General features: G+C 40.5%; 1 protein-coding gene across 4 annotated transcripts; it reads right to left on the bottom strand.

The window, feature by feature from the left end:
* Positions 1-1554: 1554 nt before the first annotated feature.
* Positions 1555-16950, bottom strand: LOC122864073 (cyclic AMP-responsive element-binding protein 5-like). Of its 4 annotated transcripts, XM_044171120.1 has the most exons (11): positions 16824-16950; positions 14332-14398; positions 13779-13872; positions 11554-11663; positions 10849-11105; positions 7302-7428; positions 6951-7022; positions 3238-3624; positions 2854-3120; positions 2667-2775; positions 1555-1842 (listed from the first exon to the last, which is right to left on the bottom strand). In XM_044171120.1, the coding sequence occupies exons 2-11, from the start codon at positions 14383-14385 to the stop codon at positions 1583-1585; spliced, it is 1737 nt and encodes a 578-aa protein (XP_044027055.1). In that variant the 5' UTR covers positions 14386-14398; positions 16824-16950; the 3' UTR covers positions 1555-1582. The 4 variants fall into 4 exon arrangements, with proteins under 4 accessions (XP_044027055.1, XP_044027053.1, XP_044027052.1 ...); XM_044171118.1 differs by lacking the exon at positions 1555-1842 and having other exon boundaries at positions 1953-2775; positions 16828-16884; XM_044171117.1 differs by lacking the exons at positions 1555-1842; positions 16824-16950 and adding an exon at positions 16378-16776 and having other exon boundaries at positions 1953-2775.
* Positions 16951-17783: the final 833 nt, after the last annotated feature.

The raw sequence follows: 17783 nt of genomic DNA, 5'->3' as shown, positions 1-17783 counted from the left end.
TTGATTTGTCATTTGAGTGTTTATGGATGATTCACCTCTATAATAGATAGTAAGCCACTGATTATGTAAAGTACAAGAGGATTATATTACTAGAGATAGGGGGAATATATGTAGATTATTCTATATATACATTGATAAACATAAGATATTTATACACAAAGATTACTTGCATTAACCTCTTGAACTCCAGGTTGTGTTTCACTCACTAACATAATATTTCTTGCATTTTAAAATATGGAGTAATTAATGAGATTTTTCCCTCTGCAACTGATACTTATTGCTTTAGAGGGAGACCTAAACAGTGTGTGAGGGTGGGGCAGATAACAGCAGAGGTCTGTTAGAGAAGTAAGTGTGTGTGTGTGCATGTGCATCCGTACTTCTGCATGCGTGTCAAGATGAGGTCTGGTAATAGTTAAGCAGTCCCTTTGTTTGAGTAGACAGGGTGGAGTGCCTCCCACACTTAGTCCAAATCACACACACATGCACAAACACACACATTTTCATATCACCAAATTGTCAAGATGTCAGAACGGAAAGCTTTTGACATAAAAACATCTAAATATTCTGCGCTAAAGTGTTGGTTATTTACAGCTGGTACCAAAATGAAGCCCTTAAGTTTGGGACACTTTCCTTTACTGATGGTAAATATAGTCAGACAAATTAAACATATAAATAAAAGACAAAATACCATTTTAAATTTTTCTTTGTGTATTATATATTAAGAAATACCTATGTCTTAAAACATAGAAATGCTATGATCTACTTTACTGACCACTTTGGTTATTAAGGTCAACTACCACTAACAAAACCAGTCACTAGGTGGCAGTCTAGACCATACTGTATGTACAGAAACAAACTGCTAAATATCTCATTGCTCACACTGGCTAACTGTGTCCGAAATAATTATGACAGATTTTATATCATAAAAAATATATTAAAAGGATATTTTAAAAAAACACAAGGAAATACCAGAATAAGTGTTTTTTATTAAGTGAAAGGGGTTGAAACATGAGGTGCAGGTTATAGCTATTCAGTGTTTTAGGGCAGTAAAAAAATAAAGTGAATCATGTTTTAAATGGTTTTCCAAGAAAGACGTGGCTTTGATTTGAAATCTTAGTCTAAGTTTCTTCTTAGTATGAATTATTTGTAGAAAAATACATAGTTTTGAAAAGCTGCCTCTGCATCAAAGAGAAGGCATAGGGTGTGCACTCACAGATTCTCAGTTAGAAATTTAAAACTAATATATAGGCTTTGCTTTTTGATTTTTAAATTAGTGCAAGATAAGAGCAAAAGATACTGAAAAGATGTGTTATGATTGTGTATGTGCATAGTCAGTGGGTAGCAGGCAACGGTTAGATTGCTGTGAAGAGAAATACACCTTTTCTGAATAAACACAGAACCCAGTTGCCATGTAACCATCACAGTTTTTAACAAGGCTTTCAGCTCATTTTTACACCTGTTATGGAAATATATCAGTATGTGGTTCTGGTCTCCTCTCCAACCAGAAAAGATGATAACAATGTTGAAAAATACCTGTGTTCACATGGATTTATAAATTCACCTATTCAGTTCAGCATTTCAACTACAATGTAAAGAGACATGGATCCACAGCTGAGTGAGACTTTAGTGTAGCTATGACAGAAAGATAATTCAGTCTGGTAGGATTCAGCCATCCAGTCCCACCCCCTGCTCTGTATGATGAGGGCTGGCGTCCAGGCTGGGGGTTGTGCCCTGTGTCACCCCCAGCTGTTGAGGAGGTGGAGATGCTGTTGTGTTGGATGGCCTGCGGATGAGACCCAGGACCTACAGGGGTGGGACTTCCTCCTGGGCTCACCCCTGCAGCTAGACACAGAGACAGCTGTCAATCAAAGTCACTGATCCTGTGTGGATTGGCCGTTCTGTGAGAGGGGTTTGTGAGCATATTCATGCAAATGAATGAAAACCCACTACAGTTCAGATTAAAGGAAAATATCTCTTTTATTTTAACAAAAGAATACTGTACATACAGGTAAAAAGACAGCAATAGAAATATAAGAATATAACACATGCCAATATCGCATCCATATTTGTTCTCTGAAGCTCAACACTTACATACAACATAATGGCTGCTTTCGTTTAAGCCACAAGGTGCAGTATTTTTTCAATATATTTCATTTTAGGTCACATACAGGCTCACTTACTGTTGAACATTAACTTTAGCTTGCCTGGAGTGCAAGATGGGCATGCTCTGCTTTTTGTTCCAAGCTAGCTTCAAAATAGCCAATGCCAGAGTATTGCATTGCACTCCAGCATATTTCAAATACCATCAAGGTCTGGTTCATTAAATGAGTATGAAAATGAAAAATATATTCCTTTAAATGGAGAGTTAAGAGTGCAGTGCTTTCCCTTGATTGGCTCTCCACAGGAATAAAAGTGCATGTACCAATATTTGGAGACTGTGGGGGTAAAAGCAGAGTTTTTACTCTTTAAGTACTGTTTAGTTGTGCTCTGTAACATACAGTTTGTGTGTTTGAGGGGTGGTTTGTCATAACAAGACAAAATGCAACCATTGGGTCTTCCCTTATGTGCACGTACAAGGTATAAGGTATCTGAAGTATACCCTCAGTGGTGGATGGAGATGATTGGTGTCAGACATCTGGAAAAGCTGGTGGGGGGAGGTTACTCACTGGGGTACCCCTGTGCCTCTCTCTGCCGGGCGGTGACAGGACAGTCCTTGTGGGTGAGCAGAATCTGTTTCAGTTGACCCACCTCCGACCTCAGTGACGTCACCTCGTTCTGGAAAGAGACAGAAATACTAAGTATTCCTGAAGTGTTGATTGTGTTTGTGTGTGTACTTGTCAGAGCGTGTCCCACCTGTAGCTGCAGGTTTGTATGCGTCAACTCCTCCGCTTTCTTCTCCAGCGACGACACCCACAGTTTCCTCTTCTGTCGGCAGCGGGTGGCTGCAGCGCGGTTACGTTCCAGAAACTTCTGCCTGCGCTCGTCAGGGTCATGGTCTGCTGTCCTCCTGCGACGGCTGCCGCCTCCTCCTCCTCCACTGCTGCAGCTACCACCTGCCTGCACTGCATGCTGGGAGTGGGATGACTGGGAGGGCTGCATCTGCTGTGCAACTGGTGATAACTGCAAACAAAAAACAAACATTTTAAAAGTAACCTCACTGTGCCTGAATGCAGAAATAATTGGTCAGGTGTTACTTGTAACATCATTGAGCTGATCAGTAACTATAATGCATCTTACCTGTGCTGGAACAGACAGGGGCGGTGCAGGAGGCGAGCCCTGGTGCAGATGGGAAGGCGGTGATTGGTGAGCTTGAGCGTGCGGTGCGTTCCCTGACTGGTGAAGCTCGTGGTTGTGGGTGCCTCCCAGATGCTGCGGAGGTGGAGCATGGCATCGCTGTTGGTAGGTGAGGGGTGGAGTTGGAAGCTGTGGATGATGATGATGATGATGATGATGAGGAGGAGGAGGAGGAGGAGGAGGAGGATGATGGTGGTGTTGTAGTGGAGGTGCCTGATGACGCTGTGACATCATCTCCATCATGTGACCCATGGATGTCACGGGGTTGTTGACGGCGACCATTCCTGGGTGGTGCTGTTGGAAATGATGACCCAGCGTCTGTTTGGATCTCTGAGTGGAGATAAAAATATTAAAGATATATAAAGGTTTACATGTGATGCACTGTAAAGCATCTGAAGTTATATAAAACATTAAATACCAGATAAAAATCACCATAGTGACAGATGGTATGTAGAATGTCCAGTGAATATACAGTATGTTGTCAAAATGATTAAAATATTATAAGAACCCATTTACAAGATGTTAACCTTTTACATCTTAAAGCTGCTTTGAATTAATTTCACATGTGCAGCCATCAGGACAATCACCTAAACCAATGTACAACAGACAAACATCAAATATACTGTAAATACTTTTTTAAACTATTTTTTTTACTATTTTCTTTTACAAAAGATTCTTTTCAAGCCATTTCTAAACTCACAGAGACAAAGAGCTGTACATGTCATTTCTTTAAGAAAGATAAACACAGAGGAGCCTCAGTAATTGACCTTCTCATTTTAACTCGTATATTTTCACATCCTCTCATCTGAACTGCACATTCCTTCCAAGTTTATTACATCCTCTAGGAATGTTAAAGACAACCAAAGTCAACTCTCAGCTACCTCATGGACCAGTGAACCTGGTATAAGAGGACATAGTCAAATCGCCAAGTGCATGCTGGGATATGTAGGGCCAAGCAAGTCCCCAGTGACACTGAATAGGAGCGGGTTATTGCAAGTAATTTCTTGACTATTATTTATGAAATTTAGTTGCTAAACATTACTGAAAGTCTTTTATGTATCAGTGAATTTAAGACAAATTAAATGAATCTGGGCCTAGATGGATTTCTATAAGACACCAATTCCACTGACAAAAATTAAGGACAAATTCTTCCAACCTCTACATATAAGGCCAATATATGTCTATATCTATTATTAATGAAAGTCAGCAAAAAAGGGCTTCAAATGTATAGAATGGACTTATCTTTTTGAAGGTCTGAGAAGATTGGATATGGCAACACCTCTGTAGCCTTGATCAAGATGCTTTTTTTTACTCTCCAAAATACTTTATTATTACAAATCTTCAAAGCACTCCACCCTACTCTACTCGCCTGTTCTTCAACATTACACCTGAACCACCCTTACATTAAGGGTGTCCCAGTTGAGTTTGTTAATTTGTTTCGATAATTCGATAATTTGCCTTGCAGTTTTGAAATATCTATTCCATATGTCTTACAACATATAAAATCATTCACATACCCACCCTGGGTAAGATTGTACAGGAATATATAAAATATTTCAGCCAGCTTTAGTATTTTATAAAAGTATAGGTTGTAAAATGCAGTACCTTAATACATATGACTTAAAAAACACAAAACCCTGTTTCTGTAAGTATCTTGTTATGAAACACAAATTACACATATTTCACATACAGTATGTTCCATTTAAATACAGCCTATTACTGTTACTATGTTCCCCCCATGGTTATTAAACCATGTTTGTGTTGAAATGTGTCAAACTAATCACTATATATGAAGAGCTTGCGATTATACATAAACATTTTCCATCTCTCTCAGCTAAAGTAGTAACAGCAGTTAAGCCCCTAACTTACAGGCCACTTCAGGTCAAACAAGCCTAAGAAGCCAGTTCCCATAGTACCCTACCTCTATGTAGCAAAATGTCTCAAAATTAAAATGATAACTGCTCTCAGCCACAATCCCACAGTTATTCCAACATTGCCATTTCTCCAAATTTCTCCTAATCATCCGCAACCGTGAAGACAACTGTAGATAAGAGGGATAATGTGTTCCTATAAATGTTGCCGTCTGCAGCTTGATACCTTCACACTTTATCATTCCCGCGTATCATCTGACTAAACAGACTGTAAGAGCTAAATTAAACCTCATCTCTCCTTTCTCCTACACTCAGCAGAGGAGAGGGAGAGGTCATGTTTAAAGCATGACATCACCCCCCCCCCCCAACAATATTGCTATCTGCTCCCTGTTACACAATATTTCTTTAAGAGAAGAAGCAGATTTTTTTCTCTCCCTTCAACCATTCAACGGCGAAAAAAGGGAGCACATTTAGCGGGTGCCAAGGATGAGGTCACCGAGCTGTCTGTGCCAGCTTTACCAGCCAGCCAAGCTGCCAGTCAAACACACACGCACAGCCACACACACACACACACACACACACACACACACACACACAACAGGACGGGACAGAAGTATTTCAGCTCTGTTTACTACATAGAAACACCCTGACACTGGGGCCTGTGATTACATCATGGATCTCCTTGGCCTAGATGACACACCACGTTGATATTTCTGTCTGGACGGATCCGTGAATGAAGACACAAAACTCTACACGAAACACTGATCCACTTGTTAAACATTTACTTTATCACTTCAGCTGCGAGTGTGGAGTTACTGTACAATGGAGGCATGTTAATACACCTTCTGTGGTTTTACAGAAGGAGAGTCCTGTTTCACACCTTGGAAATGCAAAACACCTGATGAGACTAAATTACAATGGAATAGACTAAAATTGGGTCTGGAGAAGATGTGTGTTTGTGTGTGTTCAAACAAGAGAAGAAGAGAGGTTCAGATATGAACCTGCGACCTGAACGGCTCTGAAACCTAAAACCACTTTAAATTTGCTCTGCACATGAATTCATAACCTGTGAGTGTGTGTGGATGCGATTTCACAGTTTTACCTTTGAAGTTGCTTTTGATAGCACACATATATTTAACAATTCATGCTACATGCACCTAGAAAGACGAAATGTAAAATTTACAAGTGGAGAGATTGAGAGCATGTAGACACAAGGAAAATAAAACAACCAAGAAAGCCAGGGAGAGTAGGTAGATTGTGACTTCCTGTGGTGCGGAACTGAGTATGTATGTGTGTGTAACGTTACACTCTGTTCCCTGTCTATCCTGATTAGAAAGATTCCAGGAAGTTACTGCTCCCATCAAAGAAATAGTCTGGCACATAAACCCCAGTAAAACAAATCACCAGCAAATTGTCGTTTTTACACTTTGGTATTTGTGCGGATTAAACAAATTTAATATAACATGTAAATTAGTGAGCTTTAGAGGTGCTGGTAGGTGGGTTTTGTTACTTTTGGATAGAGCCAGGCTGCTTTAATACTGCAACTAACAATTGACTTTCAGCTTTCGTCCAAAAACAATGGCACTGATATTTACAGTTTTCAAAAAGCCACTAGTAGTCCAGCTATAGTGTGTGTATGCACTTAATGTTGTCATAGACTGTAATATGTGGTGTGCTCATACAGACAGTCTTTGACAAATCATAATAACATTATGCCAGAGGAGAAAGGAATAATCCACAGAAACAGGAAGAAAATATCAGCGCTTGAAACTGACTGGTCAGTACCTGAGGCGAGGAACAGGAGGGGTTATGTACAGGACCTGGTATACCCATTACACATGACATCTGCTTCTCTATCTGAAGAAGGGAAAAAAGTTGACACAGAAATAACCTTTCAACCATGACAAGAAAAAGCTTCAGCACATACATAACCCCAAGCATAAAGAGTTCCCCACAAGGTCACATCCATTTGGAGTTTGACACTTTTGATTAATTCATACACAAGAGTAAAGTGAATTCAGCCATGATTATTTCTAACTTGGGGATCTTGACCACTATACCTGCATCTATAAATCATAATGCATGCACGTCTGAATGCAAATATATGTGTGTGAGTAACTAGTATCCCATACTTACAGGCATGTGCTGAGCAGATGCCCCTTGCATGGCGGGGTCTGGCAGGGTTCCAGGTAAGGAGGCTGGCAGTGGGTGTCTGTGTCTGTTCCGCATGTGGAGGAGGGAGGACAGTGGCCCTGGAACCGGCCTGTGGTCAGCCACAGAGAGAGAGACGGGTCATGCCAGAGAGCTATCCACAGCTACAGTTTCACTAATCCGGGTTCAGAGAGAGGTCCAAGTTGAAACATTTATAGCGTAATGGCAATCTTAATGGAAGATGGAGGTGAGACTGAGATAAACTGATATGATTAAAAAAGGTCAATGTGGAAACTGAGGATGGATAAATGGATGACATAAATCAAAGGGGTGATAGAAGAAGGATTAGATTAAAATCTACTAGAGCTAACTGATTTGGTCTGTCACTTTAAAGGATCAATTCACCCATGTGGGACCCTCCACATTTTCTGACTTACCCTAAGAGGTATGTGTCCAGGATTTGAGATATTCCTACTCAGATTTCCTACTCAGATTTCAGACTCAATTTCTGCCTTCACCCCAATACAAGGGAGGTAATTGGAATTTTGTTTGGGGTGCTCAAAACATTAAAAAATACATTTTAAGCCATGTGTCTGTATGGAAACAATGCCCCAGTTAATTTTCAAATGTCATTTTTCAATGCTAAAAATTTGTAGAACTTTTCGTATTTTTTGGGCAGTTGAGAGTGACTTTTTTTCCCCTTTTCAAATTATTTATTCATACCCTTGTGATAAAAGCCTTGTAAAATCTGTTTCATCTGTTCATGTCTGTTATATCTGTTTAATGTAGCAAAAGACAACATTTTAAAAGGATATCATTTCTAATTATTGTAACTCGTGGTTTTGGGTTTGCCTAAACTCATAATGGAGGGAAGTCTTAGGACTTAATGCTTAATTTTTCTTCTTGCACTTCATTTCATTCAATTCTGCCACAGAATTTACTGATTTACTGTTTACTGATGTCTAGATGCAGGTATATTTGCGACCAAGTTGCTGGCGCGTGTGTGTGTGTGTGTGTTATTTTAACAAAATGTCATCACCCCCCAGAAAAGGTTGGAGGGTTTGAGGTTCTTATTGGTCTATTTGGTGTCTGGCAACACTGGATGGAGGAAGAAATCTCAGAGGTGGAAACCTTAAAAAATGCAGGCACATAAAACCAAAACTAACAAACAAAAAAAGCCCAAAATCTACATAGCTACAAACCTCTAGGAGTAAGTGAGAAAATATGCTGTTTTCTAATTTGGGTGAAAAACACTTCTGGACAAAAGCATTCACTGAATAAAAAAAAACAAAAATATAAATGTTATTATATGTGAGCAAAAAGGCGTAAACAGAGGTTTGAGGTGAAGCAATGACAATGGAAACTATGATGAGGTGACAAAAGAAAACAGAGATATGGAAAAAAGTGACAGCTTGAGAGGGAGGAGAGAAGCTCTGGGATCACAGCGGGGGATGTAGAGACCCGGGGTGCCATGTGCTGACCTAACCGCTCTGGCTCTCAGCCAATCGGACAGCGGGGGCCTCCGTGGCCGCGCTGAGGTCATTGGCAATGATGTCATCACTGAATCTGGGGTATGCGGCCCGTTTAACATACAACAAAGTACAGACAAACCAAAACAGCGTTTCCTAACGTAACCACAACAGTTCTACCAGGCCGGCAGCCAGACACCAGATCGCTATGGAAACCAGTGGTAAACACCAGGGGAAACAGTCAGACACCCGATCCATGGTTCATTTAGCAACACTTAGCTGGTTTCACTGACTAACATGCTGTCTGGATTCAGCTGGCACTGATTTACTGTACCATAATTGACTGTCAGCTCTCTCCCCACTGTCCCGTCATGTTCTTTCTGGTCCTGGACAGATGTTTGGAGCTTATTATGTCATTGACTTACTTCTGGTACCTTGATTCATCTAATGAACTGCAGAGATGTGACCGAGGCTTTGTTTGTCTACAATATGTGTTGCAAGGAGAAGTCAGTTATAGGTCTGTTGATGGGTGGTAAGAAGGCTTTTATTTTTGTAAGACTGGGTGTCATTAAAATTCCTCCTTAGGCTCCAAAGTATTTAGAACAGTGCTACAAATGTGAGGTGTCCTAGTGACCTGGGGGTTTAAGGCACTGACCATGTATTTGCAGTGTCAACTGGTCTGAGTTTTGCATGTCTCTATCTCTCGCTCTCCCCTTAATTCCTGTCTGACTCTACTGTCTGCTCTCCAATAAAGGCAGAAAATGTCCAATAAACATTTGACAGATGTAATAATGAAACTGCTCATTTTCATTTATTAGTTGATAACTATGACTAGCAGACAACACGATAAAAAAATACTTTTCTAAAATAAAATTGCTGAAAAATTTGAAAATGTTAAAATATTGAAAGAAGTTGCTGTGGCAATTGAATTATAATTAGCAAAAGAAGCTGTAAAGGCAGGAAATGGAAGTGCTGAAAGAAGTTGAAGTTGAAGTGTAAGCAATGAATAAAGCTGAGGTGTTAATTTTTAGCATAAGCGCAAAAATAAGTTTGAGAAAAATACAATGAAGCAAAAATTGTTTTATTCTGTTTTTGTTATATTCTATTTACTAATATTATACTAATAATATTTACTAATTTAGTATTTGGCATAATCCAGTCACAGACATGTTGTCATTAGCAGTCTTACTAAAAATTTCAGACATTTACCATGTAACAAAATTTGCACATTAAAACTATGGAATGGTGCAAATGTAATCTACACTAAGTCAGTGGTGTTAATTTTTTTAATTTTCATTGCCTAAAGGCATATGGAATTATAATCAGTGAATATTTGACTACATTTAGATTTGACATGGCTAAAATCTAACAACACAATTTTCTCATCAAACCTCATGCTGCGAGTAAAATTGGCGTGGAATTTTCCATTAAACCCACAGTATATGGACATGTAATCAGATATTCAGATGACATGAATCCAAATCCAAAGTTGAAATGTCAGCAAGAGAAAGAACAGCTGCTGGGAGCGGGTCAGATGAAAGACAGGAACTCCTCTAATCTGTACTGGGTGATAACCAGGGAGCCATGGAAGCTGCACAGGCGCTGCGAGACTCCAGTCTGGTTCTGAGCCTTAACAGACATAACAGAGGCAGTATTTGGGTGGCAGGCTGGGCTGTGTCAGTGGGTTTGAGTTTATGTAGCAGTTCTCCATCTCTTTTTCTGTTACTTTGTTCTCTCTGTAAATTGATGTCTGATTTTTTTCCCTCCTTTCTCTCAGTTCATTAGTGCAGTGATAAATTATGCAAGGGGAAATGCCAGTCTGTGCCAGACAGAATGAGTTATAATAACTGGATGGGCGAGACAGGGTAAAGGAAAAGAAAGAGTGCGAAAAGGCAACATTAAAAGGAAGATGTGTGTGTGTGTGTGTGTGTGTGTGTGTGTGTGTGTGTGTGTGTGTGTGTGTGTGTGTGTGTGTGTGTGTGTGATGAAGAGAATAAGCATTACTGTATCTGTGCATTCGGATCCCTTTAGGTGTGTATGTGTGCATCCATGACCATACTCACCCTGAGTGTGTGAGGGTGGAAGTAGCCTGGGTGATGACTGTTCCGGACTGGGAGGAGGACAGAGCTTGCTGGGCAGCCAGGTTGCAGCTAGGGCCCATCAGGGGGCCATGAGGTTGGGAATGCTGCAGGGGATGGGTCTGGGGATGGTGCAGCGGTGGCTGGGGATGTGGGTGTTGAGGCTGGGGTGGGTGCTGGAGCCGAAGCTGGGGTTTGAGCTGCTGCTGGTTCATACAGGACGGCCCATTATGAGAAAGCGTCTGTGGGGAGAAGTGGGAGCAACAATCAGCTGGGACCACTTTGAACTCGCAGGGCAGTATCTGCTTTCAGTCAGTGTGTGTTTTGTGATCTGAGGTGATTTTGATGTGTGCACTTTTGTTTAGGTGTGTGTGTCTACATGCGCTTGTGTGTTTGATGTCTAGCATTTTAATTTACAGGGGAGAATGTGATCGCCTGGTGTGTCTTTCCTTGCAGCAGGTCAGATATCTGCGGTCGTCTAATTGGGTCTGACTGCTTTTATCTCCCTCACATTCAAATGTCACTCAAAACGCTAACCTGACAGACCTCACAAGCAAACACCTATCAGCAATAGTCAGCATTGTGTCTTGATTCTTGCTTTCTATTCCTTTGAGGCTAACTTCAGTCCGAGATAGCCAAAAGATCAGAAATTCTGCTTAATTTTGGTTTATATTTTGCTGTAGAATTTACCTGTTTGCTCTTTTCCTCTTCTTGTGCTTGAAGAAACTCTTCCTCTATTTCCTTGAACAGACCAACCTCTTCACAGTTCTGCAAAAATCGGGTTGGCGTCGGAGTCTGGTCTGGAAGCATTACATACAAATACACACGCAGAAAAGGGGAGACAGGTTTAAAAAAATAGTAGACATTCATGTACAGCTGCCGCTAAATCAACTGTTGTAATAGTAGTTTGTAATGCCAAGAGGAGAAACAAGTCTCCTCTCAGGCGTGCTTTCTGTCTCTCTCTGTGATAACATCAGTCTGTCCCTCTGAGCAGTCTAAACATGCAGGGGTCAAAGGTCAGCTGGGCTCTTTGTTTTGACATGAGATTTCCTGCAGGAGGTGTAACAGGCTGCAGGACGGAGAGAGAGAGGGAGAGAGGCGCAGAGGGAGAGTCTGGAGAGGTTAGATGTCATGCTGATGTTTACGTCCAGACAGACAGCTGTTTCTGTGGTTACAGACTGTGTCCCGTGACAGTGTTCTGACCACGAGTCTGGATTATGGTGGTGCAATAGAAACAAAAGGTTGGCTAGTGACGCTACTCATCATACACCTATCCTGCATCCTTCATTAGCATTGTAGGGGCTTTTACATTTTTACATTAAAGTTGTGATGTACAACTGGACTAGTATATTGACCAAAAAGATGTCTCAAATAACTGGCTACAACATCATTAGTTTTGCCTTTAAATAGCTGTAAATCTGTTTTATTTAATGTCTCAGTGGGGTAAGAACCACAGCATTAATAATTTGTTGTTGCATGCAGTGAACACTTGGGTTTGACTATGGTTTTTGAAAGCCATCTTTTCCCTCATTCTTATTTTTGCAATTACAAAAAGCAGACTAGACTATCATAGGACACAAAATCTCCCCACTAAGTTCCATGATAATTAAATTCTCTTTGGGTTAGCAGCTCTTTCAAAGGGTGACCCCTGTGCTATTCACTTAAATTAAGTCTTGAAAGAAGAGGAAGAAGATGAAGAATTTACAAAACCAGTTTAAAAAGTTATTCAAAAATAATTGGGTTATTATTTCTATTTTACTTTCTTATCTATGTGTATGTCAATCTGTGAACATATCTATATGAATGTATTTATATAGGTATACTTTGGATGTCTGGCTGTACACAAATTTATTAATGGTCCAGTACTTGGATGGGGCGCATTGGGGGTGGGGGGGAACTTGACTTAACTGTCCTATGTTCAAGTTGTATTTGTCTTTAGTGATATATTTGAAAAATAAAAAAGTAAAAAAAAAATTGGGAAATATTTTGATAATCAATTAATTGTTTTAGTCATTTTAATGCAAAACATTCTCTTTGATGATAGTAAACTTAATATATTCCGGTTCTGGACTGTTGGTTGGACAAAGATGAATCTGAAGATGTCACCTTTGTGTGAATTTGTGATTGACTTTTTTTGGATGCTATTTTCTGACATTTTCTAGACAAAACAATTATTCGATTAATCAAGAAAATAATCGGCAGATTAATTTGTACTTAATTTATTTGCTAAATTGGGGCTCTACTGTGGTATATAGTACGAAAGCCACTTTTGTAGTAATAAATGACACGACTTTCCATCAGATATTGGTAAAAAAAAATTCAATTAATCATCAAACTAATATACTGTAACCCTGGTGCACACAGTAACAAACTGGTGTTTTGTGCCAGGTACTAAAGTCCCCCTATTCACAAGCATATGTTACATCAATTCTCCCACCAGATTCTCTCCTGTACCTACCTGCACTCCTGCCCCCCTTACTTTGCCCAATATCCAAATAAAGAGTAAAATATTTAAGGTTTGTGCTGACCCCAGCACACCTCTTCCCTGTGTTTTTAAATCAAAGTGGGTCTTCACTGATGTATCAGTATGTTTTGTATGTTATGTTTTTATGTTTAATCTGATGGAGTATACAGTACATGTTGCAACACGAGCAGCTCTTTCACAGCACAGACTATCTGAGGGAAGGAAGCCTGTATCGAGCTTATCTGATTTCATACTGTATAACGTAACGTCATCATTTTGTCAACAAGCGCTGAACTTGAAAAAGAGGTCACTCACCACACACACATGCAGCCAGACAACAGCTGACCTGAATGACATATAGCATGTCTAAGTAGTGAAATGTGTGGGACAGAAGACAAAGAATTGGCAATATGTTTTTTTTTCTTTGCTGCTTTCTTTTGTGCTGTCTCACCTGTAAAAGCCGTATCCGTCTTGATGGAGGTGAACTTGAGGGTCATCTCATGCTTGTGTCTGTGGATGATCAGATGCTCCTCTAACTGGAAGCGCTGCAGCACACCGACAGAGTGAGAAAGACATGAAGAGATGCGTGCAGCTGTATGACACGACACATGGGATGAGATGTTCAGTTAAATCAGCTGACACCTCTGATAGCTGACTAATTAAGTCATAACGGTCTTAATCAGTTGAATATTTTAGAATATTTTTCCCTCCAGATGATAAATTAATGAAAATACATATAATGTAAATATTATATATTTAAAAAAAATCTTTATCTTTGAATTTTAGCCTTTGTATTTCTTTTTCTAATTCTTAATTTTACTTTTGTTCTAATTATAATTCTTTATTGGACACCAGCCTTTTTAGCGAGAGTATGCCAGGAAATTATAAGCCAGGAAATACACTGTGTGATAATACATTGTGATAATCATATATTTTCCTGCAAAATCATTTTCATTATAGCTTTGCAGTGCAGGTGTAACACACACATACTGTATCCAACTGACCTGAGAGCAGCCCGGGGCGCCGCACTCATAGGGCCTGTCCTGTTTGTCATTCATATCATACACACGCCTATAAAACAGAAGAAGCAAGAACAACACATTAACCTACAACCTCATCATACTGTATATAGGGAACTGTAGTATCTCTCAGTCACAGTTAATGTACGATGATTGCATCCAGCAGGAAGCCTGTGATTCTCTGTTCTATATTTTTATTTACACAGAGACAATGCCCTCAGATAAATCACACACACTTGCTTGAATGATACAGTTATCCTCCTATTATCATTTCTTTATTGTGGAAGCGGTGTGTAATGAGGTAGATGCCACAGATGATGGATGTTTCACCCTGAGACACAGCATTATCTCAAGGAAAATGATCCCTTTGGTGCCAGGGGGGGTGCAACAGTCTTGGGTTCTGACAGCATTGCTGTACACTGTAGGTAGTCATTTTTATTAGGACAAGTACTATAATACAAACAATCTGGTTGTGTTTTTCCTAACTACTTATTACAAATAACTAATAACATGTAAGCACAAGAAGGGCATCAAGGTCTTACAGCATCATGATCTCTACTTTTCATGGTTATGATGTAGCGAAGTGCTAAGTGTAGTGCAATTGTTTCAGCCTACAATTAGGCTTTCACCAGGGCATCAGTTAATAATACCAGTGTGATGAAAGGATACATACTCACCATGCATAACATAAAAATAAAGTCATCATAGGGTAAAAATATCAACACAAACACAGAATAGAGCACAATGATAAACCCACTTGCAGCGCTAACCCAGGCTTGACCCACTCAGCTCTTCAGTAGAGATATTAAGCCAGTAATGGGGGGGGGGGGATTGTGACTTATTGTACTGCTGCTGGCCCTTCATTTTCCACTGAGAGGAAAGGAAGAAGCCTTCAGCTCACTGACTTCAGGCATTCCTCTGAGCGTGCGTGTCACCAAACAAGATTCACACACTTGTAGAGAAGACCCAGAGGTCTTGACTTTTCCTCCTCCTACAGTACTGATAAGTTCAGAGAGAAGGAAGAAGTGATCGAGAAGTGCGGCAGACACTTATTCACAGGTACACACACACTCTGAAACTTTGGGTTTGCATGAGCAAAGAGGCGCTGAGAAAACAGTAAAGTGGGTCCTGATGTTATGGGAAAGAGTGAGAGCTAAAGAGAGGAGCAAGGGCAAAAGTACATGCTTCCATAAGAAATGGAAAGTGTGTGTTGGGGGGTGAGGCTTGGGGGGTTGGAGAGTGACACTAGGGTGATGGAGAGGGGAATGGAAAGGGCAAGTGGCAGTGAGAGAGAGAGAGGAGGACACAATGAATGGAAGAGAGAAGGAATGAGGGTGGGAGGCGGCAAAGGGAGGGCTGCACCATACGCCTGACAGGTTTGAACCTGCCTCAGCCCCCATTTTCCAACCCCTGGCAAGTAGAGGTGACTTCATAGGTGTGTGTGTGTGTGTGTGTGTGTGTGTGTGTGTCAAAACAGAATAAGCAAGCAAGTGTACACAACACCACAATTATAGACAGACAGACAGTTTACAAAATCTGTTGAAAAAGACGGTTTCATAGTTTTACAGTTTTTATGTCACTGCAATTTACAGCCTGTAGCCTTTCTTGCAGCTGGGATATTACATAATGTGATATTTCAGAGATAAATAGATAGATAGTTCATTTGAAGACCATCCTCATTATCAACAGTTTTTACCTCCCTGCGCTCCTTTCAGCAGCACTTCTACAAGAAGAGCAGACTCAGCACATTTTCAGCTAAACCTTCTGTCAGAGTGGTTACATCAATGCAGAATGACGTCATCCTTAATACATAAATCCAACAACAGACCAGACAACATGTTGCCAATTCAAGACGGATTAATGTCTACGTTTAAAAAAAAAAACAATATCAACTTTTTTCCCGCCTCCTCCTCTGTCATTGCTTTTATGATCATCACAGCAGTGATGGTGAATGACACACCACACACACACACATCATCTACAATATCCTAATGTCCCAGCGTTAAAAATGAGCGAACTTTAGCTACTTACTACTTCTCAAAGTTGCCATGTTTGATGGATGAATGTCAACAACATCGAACCGGTCAGCTCAAATTAGGCAGCGGTTCTGACCAGCAAAATCCTCCGGCAGGCGGGCGGTCAGTGTCTGTACGTGTCTCAAGAACACGCCGGTGTGTTTCCTTTCCTACCGCTCCGTAAAGCAACCTGTTCAACTCATAAACAAGCCCGGCACAGCTGTATGGAGAGTGCTGTCACACCCCCCAAATAGACACTCGCGCTCAACCCGTCCGCCTGGTGATGAGACTTCACCGGGACAGCTAGCTAAAAACTTCACCCGTTAACTTTCCAGTTTTAGCGTTTTTTTTTTTTTAAATTAACGTGTAAAAGATATATTCAGCAGACTGTTGTTAGCGTGAGGAGAGCGTTTGCTGCGGGGTTTAAAGTTTTGTGAATGAAAGTAAATTGCGGAGGCTTACCTACAAGTAGAGAGGCACAAGCGGCGCTCCAGAGAGGAACCACGTTGGACTGGAGCGGGATTACAATACGTTCTATTTACAGAAGCATTACATCACCCTCCCGGTGACGTCACGTGGGATTCCTGAACTTCTAAATCATTGCGGTCCCGTACGGAGAGAGGGATTGAGGAGGGGCGGGGTAACGACACCGGCCGGTAGGGGGACGGACGGACGGGACAGCAACATGGTGGCGGACTTGTACCGACAGACAAGCCAAGTCCGACACACCAACAGCAACGTGACGGGACGCGGGGCAGACACACTTTTCCACCCTCTCTCCCCACTTTCAGTGTCTGTCGGGACGTCCCAGCGTCTGCATCGAGTCTATGCGTCTAAATGAGCAATAGCCCCCACGGTTTTTTTCAAAACTTTAGGGGTTATGATGTAGTTCTAATTATTTTAGAATAAAATTGGTGTTATGAAACATAAACAGCCTTGTTGTAAGGAGAAATTAGACCGTTTGTCCCGAAATGATCCCGATAAATGAAACTGAGAACATGATGTGAATATGATAAAAAAGACTGGTATAGCCAGACTGGTACAATTCTTCTTCTTCTTCTACTTATCATTATTATTATTATTACTATACATTTAGATATTAATAAATTGGTCCATTTGCCCTCTGTTTTAATCCCCCAACTCTTTATTTAATCTGGTTGTCTCACTGAGATCAAGATCTCATTTTCAAGAGAGCCCTGACAGTAAAAAAAAAAACACATTTATAATCAGATAACCAGCGTGCAAGAAATCTATCTTAAGTCAGACAACCAACAATCAAGTGACAAACAGAATATAGGCCTGCATATATATATTTTTTTACAACAATCATAAAACACATTAGGGATTATAAAGATTTAAAATCTGGGGAATGAAAGAATGACTTTTTTTGCAGTTCATTCCATTTAAAATGTGCATATCTGA

This window comes from Siniperca chuatsi, linkage group LG17 (genome assembly GCF_020085105.1).
Source record: "Siniperca chuatsi isolate FFG_IHB_CAS linkage group LG17, ASM2008510v1, whole genome shotgun sequence".
NCBI lineage: Eukaryota > Metazoa > Chordata > Actinopteri > Centrarchiformes > Sinipercidae > Siniperca > Siniperca chuatsi.
The sequence above is the reverse complement of the archived record's forward strand: the minus strand, read 5'-3'. Positions and strand labels throughout refer to the sequence as shown.

Coding starts and splice junctions, on each gene's coding strand:
- LOC122864073 (XM_044171120.1), bottom strand. CDS start 14,385: ATGAATGACAAACAGGACAGGCCCTATGAGTGCGGCGCCCCGGGCTGC. Junction 11,106..11,553: donor AAGAGGAAAAGAGCAAACAG/GTAAATTCTACA, acceptor TTCTCCCCACAG/ACGCTTTCTCATAATGGGCC. Junction 7,429..10,848: donor TCCACCCTCACACACTCAGG/GTGAGTATGGTC, acceptor GGCTGACCACAG/GCCGGTTCCAGGGCCACTGT.